The sequence below is a fragment of the Notechis scutatus genome, chromosome 11 (assembly GCF_049901735.1).
Source record: "Notechis scutatus isolate UNSWTSFEM ecotype Mainland chromosome 11, rNotScu1.2, whole genome shotgun sequence".
Lineage (NCBI taxonomy): Eukaryota > Metazoa > Chordata > Lepidosauria > Squamata > Elapidae > Notechis > Notechis scutatus.
The window spans coordinates 1,241,844-1,252,500 of NC_142019.1; the positions used below are offsets into that span (position 1 = coordinate 1,241,844).

Genomic DNA, 10,657 nt, shown 5'->3' on the forward strand with positions numbered 1-10,657 from the left:
AAATCTAGGTTCCTGTTTCATTTCTTTATATGTCAGTCCTAAATATTTATTCTAATTCTGTGATTTTTAAAAATTCCCCAGAATGGACAGTAGATGGCAGAGATGCCTGTGTTTAAAGCCACTGTGGAATATAAAGCTGGAATTTTAACTGGGGCTCACCTGGTTAAAAACAAAAATAAAACAAGTGGGGAGAAATAAAGACATTGGAATGGGTCTGAAATTACTACCAACAAAAAGATACGATTAAAGATCAGGGTTGGTTAGAAAAATCCCGTTTTTAAAGTCTTCACTTACAAAATGTATGTAGATCGTTCTTTAGGGATGTAAGTAAGAAGTGTGTATTTTGTAAATTACACCGTCATTTAAAAGTGGTGTATTATTATAAACACAGACATCTAAAAGGATTACAACCAAAGAACCATCAAAACATCCATCAGACACATTTCCAGTTGCTAGATAAGTGGTAGAAGAGGCCTGAATTTTACCTGGTAGACGGTTCCCAGAACTGTCTAGATATAAATTGCAAAAAAAAGAGAGAGAAATTTCTTTCCAGTTTTAAGTAAGATACATAAAGAGGCACCATTTTGATCAAGCAAATTCTAAAACAAATTGAACGTTTTTCGAAGGAAAAGATCAAACCAATTTAATCAGCAAAGGAGCGTTTATGGAAATAAATATAATTTTGCGATTTTTTTTTTAAAAAGCAAGCTGCTATGTGAGATCCCTGATATAAATCTATTTATGCATTTATTTTAAACGGAGAGGTTTTAAAATAAATATGCTAAGAGGGGAACATCAGTAATGCCAATTTACGGTGGGGGAGGAGAAAGGTGCACCTCACAAAACAGCCTTTCCCTGTGTACAAAAGCCCATCCTATGACCAGCTGACAATTTTTGCAATATGCCGCTGTTTAAGCGAATGCTCAACAGCGAACACAGAGAGAGGGAAAAGATTACCATAATATTCTGGTAATGAGCCACTACAAACACTCCAACTCAAGCTGCTAGCAGATGTCACAGTTTCCGCTTTCGTGACTTGGAGAAGGGGGAAAGGGACGGGATGCCACCAAAGGCAGCCCCACGTGCCACGCGGAAGGACACGGAGTTTGGCTCAGCACAACACAGTCTCCACAACAGCATCCCGTTTAACAAAAGGGCATGCATCAACCTTTAAGTCAGGGGTCCCCAAACTTGGCCACTTTTAAAGACTTGTGGACTTCAACTCCCAGAATTCTCCAGCCAGCCAGCCGTGTCTGTTTCTTTTTTCTCTTAACCTCCTAAAGTGGAGAGAGATTGCAGAGGAAGGGATTACAAGAGAGTAAGCTATGCTGGCTGGGGGATTCTGGGGGTTGAAGTCCACAAAGTCTTAAAGTGGCCAAGTTTGGAGACCCCTGACTTAAGTCCACAAACTAAATATATAGGTAGTCCACGACTTACAACAGTTTGTTTCGGGGCCATTCAAAGTTGCAACGGCATTGAATGAGGGGGGCTTATGATCGTTCCCCACACTTACGACGTTTGTAGCATCCCTATGATCGCATGCTGGGCAACTGGCTCATACTTACGACCGTTGCTGTGTCCCAAGGTCATCTGGTGATCCCCCTTTTGCAGATCACAAGCAAAGTCAATGGGGAAATCCAGATTCACTTTAACGAGCAAAATGTTACTCAGTTTATTGACTGCAATGATTCACTTAACAACGGAGGTCATAAAATGGGACTAAAGCTTCACTTAACAAATGTCTCACTTAGCAACAGAAATGTTGGACTCAATGGTGATTGTAAGTCGAGGACTTTCCCTTTTTAAAAAAGCATTCTTTTTTCTTTTTGGACAATGGATGTATTTCTATCGCTGAACTACATTCATTTAAGCTCTTTTTTAGAAGAATTGTCCTCTGCTGCATTTACCCAGCCAACATTTCTGGCCTAAAAGCATTTGACGAACCCAAAAGTCACCCCTGCCTAAAAGCATTTTATAACCATTCTTTCCCATTACACATAATATACAATATACACAAGAAAACAGCTTTTCGGAACCTCCTGTTTCTAATTAAGACAGCGAACTAAAACTCGTCAAAAGTCAGAAACTAAAGTCTTGGGTTCGACAAAAACAACAATAAACAAACCCTTTTTCCCTGGTAAGGCATGAATATCCTAATCTTAAGAACTCTAAACAAACAAACATGATTGGGTAAGAGTAACAACGCACAACCGAAGTTGCCTGAGGATGGATCCAGCGATAAGGACAACGATTGTATAACAGCACAAAAAGAGAAGTTCCTTTTCTGTAAATTAAATTACCGGAATATATATTTTTTTTAAAGAAAAAAATTCGGGCAGTTAAAAGCAAGTAGAAATGTGCGCTTACCCTTCTCGCTGGTATTCCTCATCCAAATTGGACAAGAGCTGCGAACCTGCTACAGACAAATCTAGGGCTGCCAGAGGTAAGTCCCGATAGGCGAAATTAACCAGCTGTACTGGCGCGACGCTCCTGGTCTCTTCTTCTATTTGTTGGGAAATTATTTCAACTTCGGAAACTCCACCTTCTATAGGAGGCCTAATAAAGTCATCAATGAAAGGCAGAAATAAGAACCAGCCCCCCACAACTGCAAATTATCTTGATTTGTGCTTTATAGGCAGTCCTGGACTTAAAACCATTCATTGAGTGACCCAAAAAAAGGGACTGAGGACCGTTTTTCACAAGTTAAGTTTAGTTTACTTTGCTTTATTGTCATTGCACCTCGTACAATGAAATTAAATACCAGTGCACATTATGACTATGAAAATAAAACACAAACACACATCCTTCACATTCTGTACAATTGAACTGAAAACCCCTGATATTGCATTAATATTGCCCTATACAGTAGAATTCAATAGAGTTACTGCCCTGGGATAGAAACTGTTTTTCAGCCTGTTTGTCCTTGTTTTTATTATCGTGGACCATCTCTCAGGATTCTGGCAGTTACCCCCATTTAAACCATGAGTCTCGAGCCAAATTTCCAAAACTTCAAAAGGATTTATTGGGAGTTAAAATGTCCAGCGCTGCCTGGGTGTAGCCAACTCTGAGGCACATCATTCATTGTCCCCCTTGACCCTGGTTTTCCCCCACCCCCTGGGTGTATCATAATTCATATTCTCCAATGGGACATATCCATAGCCAAGAGTCATCCATCATGCTTGCTCTCCAGCTAGAATTTTGCGCTGCAGAAAACTTCAGTCGCCTAGAAACTATCTATGAAAACATTTATGGGAATGCACTTTTGGTTTTGCAAGCTGCTGCATTGCTTCCTCCTCCCTTTCTGCTGGCAACTCTAAAAAACTAGAGAAATATTTTAGGAGTTGACACCGTCTGCCAGATGGTAATAGTGCAAAAAAAAGAAGGGGGGTTCCCAGGATGAGATGGATCTTTGAGGATGTTTTGAACTTTCTTAAGGCAGCGGGAGCCATAAAGCTCTTCCAAAGAGGGGAGAGGGCAACCCATGATCCTCTGGGCAATGACATTAACCCTCTGGAGTGTTAACCCTCATATTTTTTTGTAAGTTCTGCAGCATCCCCGTGACCACGTGATTAAAGTTCAGTCTCCTGGGAGCTGGCTCAGATTTATGACCATTGCTGTGTCCATGGGATCCCCTGTTGTAACCTTCTGACAAGCCAATGGGGATGTCAGTTTCACTTAACAATCGGGTGGCTAACTTATCAACTGCTTAACAATGGAGCAAGAAACTTGCTGAACTTCAACAGCAGAAATTTTGGGCTCAAAATCATGATGGTCAATCGAGGACTACCTGTTCTGTCAGCCTTCCCAGGTAAACCAGATGATTAGCAGTTGGAAGGGACCTTGTAGGTCATCTAGTCCAACCCCCCCACCCAAGGAGGAGACCCTACACCAAGGGATGCCAACCTTTTGGGATCTCAGGGACCACCAAACTCATCATTTTAAATCTCATGGAACAGAGACCCTGGGAAAATCCCCCCCAAAAAGTCTGCAGGAAAATTCCCCAGCCTATTTTCCTACGGATCGATCATTCTTTATTTGGGATCGCAGGATATCGTCTCCAGCTCCGTCCTCAGGAGAGAGAGAGAGAGAAAGACTTTTGGCTTCATGCAAGGAAAGCAGCAGAAGCCGCAGAAGTCTTTCTTTCTCTCCCCCAAACTCTGCCAGAAATGAGTCTTTGTGAGACTTGTCACGCCAGCGCAGCCTCTTGGAGCAAGGAGGCCTTGCAGGGTCCCAAAGACTCATTTCTGGCAGAGTTTGGGGGAGAGAAAGAAAGACTTTGGCTGCTTTCCTTGCGTGCAGCCAAAAGCAGAAGAAGAAAGAAGCGGAAAGAAGCAGCCCGGTGGCCAGGCCAGACCCGTGGGGCGTGTGGGGCAAGTTCCCCGCCTCCGTCCTTTCCCCCCTCCCCTCACTACCCTCATGTTATTCACAATGCAAGCAACGCAATTATGATACACCCAGAGGGGTGGGGGGAAAACCAGGGTCAAGGGTGACAGTGAATTACGTGTCTCAGAATCGGCTACATCCAAGTCATGCCAATAAGTCACTCCTAATAAAGTCTTTGAAGCTTTTTGAAGTTTGGCTCAAGGCTCATGATTTAATTAGGGCAATCGTTGGAATCCTGACACATAAAGAGTGAAATCTCGGAGAAATGATGAAGGAAAACAGGATGAATTACCCCACCTCAATGGCTGCCTTTTAGAATGCCAAAGGGTCTAACTCTAAACCAGATCTCCCACCTGCCACCCTATTAAGAGGCTAATAAACACCAAGAGACTGGAACAAACAAGGGAAGATAAGCAAGGGAAGAAAAAAAAAAAGGCTTCACGTTCAACTTCATTTTGATGAACTGGCTGCAGACCTTGCACGGATTTCTCTCCAGAAAAAAAAAAAGTGTTTAAAATCCTCTAGTGAATTAAATGGCCTGGATAATCAACTGGATAATTATAGAAGACTCTCTATTCCAGGGGGCAAATTATGCAAGAATATTTGCCCCAAACAGAACATCTGTTTTTCCGTATGAACATGAGGAATTGAACAAGGGAACCTCTTGTTTATATCCTCTTGATTCTCGATAACAAAAGAGGGGAGGAAAAAAAAAAGGAGTAGCAACCAGGAGTGCTTGAGTAGAATATATTAGAACAGAGTTAGATGCTCACAGCCAGACCAACTACTTTTGATTACCATCAAACCCAGTTGGAATGACCAACGGTTAGGGATGAAGACTCAAGGTTGTCTCAGCCTTCCATCCTTCCGAGGTGGTTAAAATGAGGGCCCAGATTGTTGGGAGCAAGAGGCTGACTCTGTAAGCCGCTTAGAGAGGGTTGGAAAGCACTGTGAAGCGGTAGGTAAGTGTAAATGTTATTCATTCCTTCCTTCCTTCCTTCCTTCCTTCCTTCCTTCCTTCCTTCCTTCCCTTCCCTTCCTTCCTTCCTTCCTTCCTTCCTTCCTTCCTTTCCTTCCTTCCTTCCTTCCTTCCTTCCTTTCCTTCCTTCCTTCCTTCCTTCCTGTTAGAATGCAGCATTGCAGGCTAACTTTGCCCATAATCTGGAGTTCGATTCTAACTGGCTCAAGATGAATTCAGTCTTCCAACATTCCGAGGTCGGTAAAACAAGGACCCAGATGGGGGCAAGAGGCCGGCTCTGTAAACCACTTAGAGGCGGCTGTAAAGCACTGTGAAGAGGTATAGAAGTCTAAGGGCTAGTGCTATTGCTATCCAAAATTGGACTTACAGAGTCTATTCAAGCATTTGAGCTGTGGTGGCACAGCGGTTAGAGTACAGCACTGCAGGCTATTTCTGTTGACTGCTGGCTGACTGCAATCTGGCAGTTCAAATCTCACCAGGTTCAAGGTTCACTCAGCCTTCCATCCTTCCTTCCAAGGTGGGTAAAATGAGGACCCAAATTGTTGGGGGCAACAGGCTGACTCTGTAAACCGGTTAGAGACGGCTGTAAAAGCCCTGTGAAGCGGTATGTAAGTCTTAAGTTCTATTGCTATATGGACTTGTAGTTCAAACATCTGAAGGGCATCGAGATTTAAATTACACAGGATGGATAAAGAGGTCTGGATGCTGAAATTATAGATGACAGATAGATAGATAGATAGATAGATAGATAGATAGATAGATAGATAGATAGATAGATAGATAGATAATAGATAGATATGATTGATAGATAGATATGATAGATAAGATAGATAGATATGATAGATAGATAGATAGATAGATAGATAGATAGATAGATAGATAGATAGATATAGAGATAGATATAGATACACACACACACACACACACACACACACACACAGACAGGAACCCAAAGCTAAACAAAGCCATTATACCAAGGAAGAAATGATGGTAGAAAGAGGGTGTTTTTTTTAAATGAAAGCTCCATGTCAAATTAAAGGTGGGAAGGAAATGGGGAGGTTTTACAGGTTATCCATACCACTGAAAGTTTTCTACTACTGCAATCTCCAACTTTCCTGACCAAGAGAGTCTTCATTCATTGCTGGGTGCCTTTTTTTACATCAAACAGAACAACACCCTGTAGAAAAAGCAAACCAAGAAATTCTTATTCAAGCGTCTGTACTCACTGGGGGTTGGTCATGTTGAAGGATGAAACCAAGGCAGGACTCCTCTAGCTGTTTCCAGCTTCTCAGTCATGAATAGGTGGCATCAGGAGGAGGGAATTCTTGGGAAGGAGAAAACACGGAACAAAACGTGAGACCTGAGTGGCAAAACCGCTTCACACAACGAAAGGCATAAAAGCAAAGCCACTAACAATGCTTAGGAATTCTTTCTTAACGCGTAAGCAGGTTAGATAGGTTTTAAAAATAAGGTGAAACCCAGCCGTCGGCTCGCCAAGTCCAGGCAGGACTCAATTGGTGGGTGCAGAATTTTTTTTTTTTTTAAGTCGTTCTTTCTCTGGTGTCTGGGAGTCGACATTTAGGATGAATAGGCTCATGCTGTCGATAAGGAAGCTGCAGAGAAGCAATGACCTGGCATTTACTCCTAAGCTGCCTACATCAGCAAAGGATGAATTAATCTTTCTTCCTGCTCAGGATACTGTGGGACACAGAAGGTCTTAGCGTTTTCTCATCTTTTTTTTTTTTTCCCCCTCCCAAGGGATTGTTTCAAAGAAAAGAAAGTCTTTCCTTGTCCTTTGCAAATTCTTGAACCGTACCTAGTTTATGATGGTACTCATCAAGCAGAATATTTGAATAATTCAAGCAGAATGTATTGAAAACGTCAAACAATATCCCACCCAGGAACGAGACACAACAGGTCTGTGAAACTGATGTGCCAAAACTCTTCTTATAAGACAATTTGGTAGTAGATAATGATGTGATATTGGAAAGTTGTATTGTGACTATGGATATAATCTAATGAATTATATATTTTGTTATTCCTTTGTATAAGGTAGTGAGGATATATGGTCGTAAGTTTGACATTAGTGGCTAAAAGAAAATAAGATGGAAAATGTATTTGTGTAAAAATGAGTTAGAAAGAAGGGAGCACATAGAAAATAAAAACATATGGAACAGTGGCAAATGTAATATTGAAAAGGGGATTTAATAGGGGATAATAAAAATTAAGATGAAATTTTGAATGATCAATGAAATGATGTGAATAGATTACACTGTAAACATGTTGAACATAAGAATATATGATCAAGGAAGATAGAGATTGATTAAAATAAAGAAAGGAGTAATTTATGAGAATATCAAGAAGAAAATGTGGTAATAGATAATGATGTGATGTCAGAAAGCTGTATTTATGATTGTGGATATGACTGATTTGAAATGTAAAACATCTGGAACCACACTGTTCTCTCAAAGATGTATTCAAATAATTAAAAAATAAAAACTTTTTTATTTTTTATAATAAAAAAGACTCTTCTTATATAGGTAGCCCTCGACTTACAAGTTCATTTAGTGACTGTTCAAAGTTACGACGGCACTGTAAAAGTGGACCTATGGCCATTTTCCCACACTTACGATCGTTGTAGCATACCCATGGTTACGTGATTTTGCATTTATGACGGTTGGAGTGTCCCCGAGTCACACCATCCCCTTTGGCAGGGAACGGAGGAAACCAGATTCACTTAATAACTGTGTTGCTAATTTGAGAGCTGTGCTGATTCCCATAACAAGTGGGGGGGCGAGAACAAGTCGTAAAACGGGGCAAAACTCGCTTAACAGATTTCTCGCTCAGCAACGTACGTTTGGGGCTCAATTCTGGTCATTAAGTTGAGCAGCTAGGATTGTGCACTCCCTTATCTTTTGTTTGCACTCCGAAAGAAGATTTGCACACAGGCAAGGCTGGGAAACACACCTCCCTCCCGGCCCCGTGGAAGGGGGAGGTCCCTAAAAGAGGAGCCACCATGAGACACGGCCTAAAAAAAGAATCTGAGCAGCTAATATTCTGCCCCGTGAAATCTTCTGACCACCAAAGGCCCCGGTCGGTACTTCAGACAGACAAGGATTTGCATCGAGCGTTCATCACCCCTGCTTTGGAAAGGACCCAAGAAGCAGCTTGACAAACTTCCGAAGTGTGAGTACAAAACGACTTCTGAGTTACTACAAGCTTAACTGCAGTGGAAATTCCGTGCGTCCGTTCTTCCTTTGCAAAAAAAAAGTGGGGAGTTATAACAGGAGGGGGAATCCTGAGAAAGCCTTTTTCCCCCTCTGTGTGTCTTATACATTTTTGTGGCCAGGGGATATCCCCGGAAATCCTGCTGGTTTTGATTTGCATCCGAATGCAAGCTTTCTGTGAAGTCATGCCTGGGTAGTGGGTAGTGAGAATTATTCATATGAGTTTTATTTGTTCTGTGATGCAATCCTGGTAGTCACGGAGCACAGACCAGCCAAAATGTTAAACATTATCCACTTTTTTTTGGGGGGGGGTGTATTAAGAACTTTGGAACATTATAATATGTTTGCAATTGCAATTTCAAAATACACCTTGGTAGTAACCGAAGGGAAGAAGAATGTGGACGGTACAGTTTTCTGTTGCAAAGTAAAAGTTCTCTGTATGTTAGGAGCAGACAGTAGATTTGTTACTCTGGATGTTTGTTAATAATGTTTTGGAACTGTTCGTAGTGCGTCTAAAAGCTTGTATTTTAATTTAATCAGCCGATTCAGTTCATACTTTAAAAAGGGGAAGAAAAAAAAACTTAGGAGCAACTTTCTTAGACAAAATTTCATCTCATTCAAAAAGTTCCCTATCGCCTCCTTTTTTCACCACAACAACTAGAATAATTTACAAGACAAACAACAGTGTCTACTTTTGCCTTCCACTGATTTTGGCTGGAAAACTATGATTCGTAGAGGCTCTTGGAATGTTATCTATTTGTTAAACAGCATTATAGTAGGCTTTAAGTGGGAGAGCCACTGAATAGGATGTGCAAACTTAATGGGGGGGAAATTTGACTTTCCAAAATGTCACTGAGCTACGATTACCAACAATTATTTGGCACTGAGCATATCCCCTAGACAGCTGGAAATTGGAAGCCATCAACATGGATAGGAAGGCAATTTCCTTCTCCTTGTTCTTTGCGCTCACCTGTTGTGTTTGTGTCTATAGCTTATGTCCAATTGGCAATGGAGAGCGATAGGAAAGCTTACACTCTTGTTTGTTTCAATAGGATTTCTTTGTCCTTTTCTTACTGAGTTTCTCCTTTTTTTTACACTCACGTAATTTTTCTCTGGTTTGATTTGATTAGCCTTTTAATTATGTTTCTTTAGTTCTAGCTTATGATTGCACAAGTTAGTTTCCTGCGTTATTTTTTTTTTCATACGTTTTATGCAAATGTGAGCATCTTGCTAAAGTGGGGGAAAATATCCTACAAATAATGAATTTGTAGGTTACAACCAGCTTTTGACCCAGGAAATTCCTTTTGAATGCGACCTTTGTACGTGAAATACTCGTGTATCGTCATGGGCTGTGCGGTAGGAGATGCTTCTGATTTAACTGCTCTATTCCAAGCATCCCAACACAATAGGACTTCTGGCTAATGTCATTGTGTATCTTGGGGACATTTGAAACCTTATTGTTGGACATGGATCCTGCGTTTCCGCCAGGAGTTATTGAAAAAAAAAAAGAATTAAATTTTGGGCACAGGAAAAACAATATGATAAATATGCTATCTGCAAATGTCTCTAGGAAATGTATAAACTACATACCTCTGGCTTTGGGCATCTCATCTCATCTCATGCCGCATAAAATTTCCATTAGTCATAGGATAATGTCTGTGGAGATTCTCAGTCATCCAGGTCTTGGTTGCACCAAAGGTGCTTTTCCCGAAAGGCAACTGGACTCTCTTTGTTTTTCTTTGAAGACGTTTCGCTTCTCATCCAAGAAGCTTCTTCAGCTCTGAAGAAGTCTGTGTTTGTCCTGTTATTTTCATTTTGACTGAAGAAGTTAACTTGGATGAGTTAACGAAACTGCTCAGTTTTCATAAATGTTGGTCCGGTTACCATGATTTTACTTTTTAAGATACTTTTGGCCTGGATGACTGAATCTTTATTTTATCCCAAAGGTGCAAATTTTTCCAAGAGACAACTGGACTTTCTGGTTTTTCTTTGAAGATGTTTCGCTTCTCATCCAAGAAGCTTCTTCAGCTCTTCTTCAGAAACGTCTTCAAAGAAGAACCAGAAGGTC

At 41.0% G+C, this 10,657-nt stretch overlaps 2 protein-coding genes across 13 annotated transcripts in view; one reads left to right on the top strand and one right to left on the bottom strand.

Annotated features, from left to right (window-relative positions):
* The window catches only part of TMEM266 (transmembrane protein 266), a 54,757-nt gene that overhangs the window by 25,199 nt on the left and 18,901 nt on the right, over positions 1-10,657 (bottom strand). For all 6 annotated transcript variants that reach the window (XM_087972480.1, XM_087972481.1, XM_087972477.1 and 3 more), the window contains 2 exons: positions 6,589-6,686; positions 2,368-2,556 (listed from right to left, as the gene is read on the bottom strand). In XM_087972480.1, coding sequence (XP_087828606.1) covers positions 2,368-2,389 — 22 coding nt within the window. In that variant the 5' untranslated portion in view covers positions 2,390-2,556; positions 6,589-6,686. The remainder of the gene's footprint in view (positions 1-2,367; positions 2,557-6,588; positions 6,687-10,657) is intronic.
* Positions 8,376-10,657, top strand: part of NRG4 (neuregulin 4) — a 38,109-nt gene continuing 35,827 nt past the window's right edge. For 5 of the 7 annotated variants that reach the window (XR_003372351.2, XR_015750758.1, XR_015750759.1 and 2 more), the window contains exon 1: positions 8,376-8,548. The gene's annotated coding sequence lies outside the window, so the exon portion shown is untranslated. The remainder of the gene's footprint in view (positions 8,549-10,657) is intronic. The other 2 variants (XR_015750762.1, XM_087972485.1) reach the window with 1 other exon arrangement.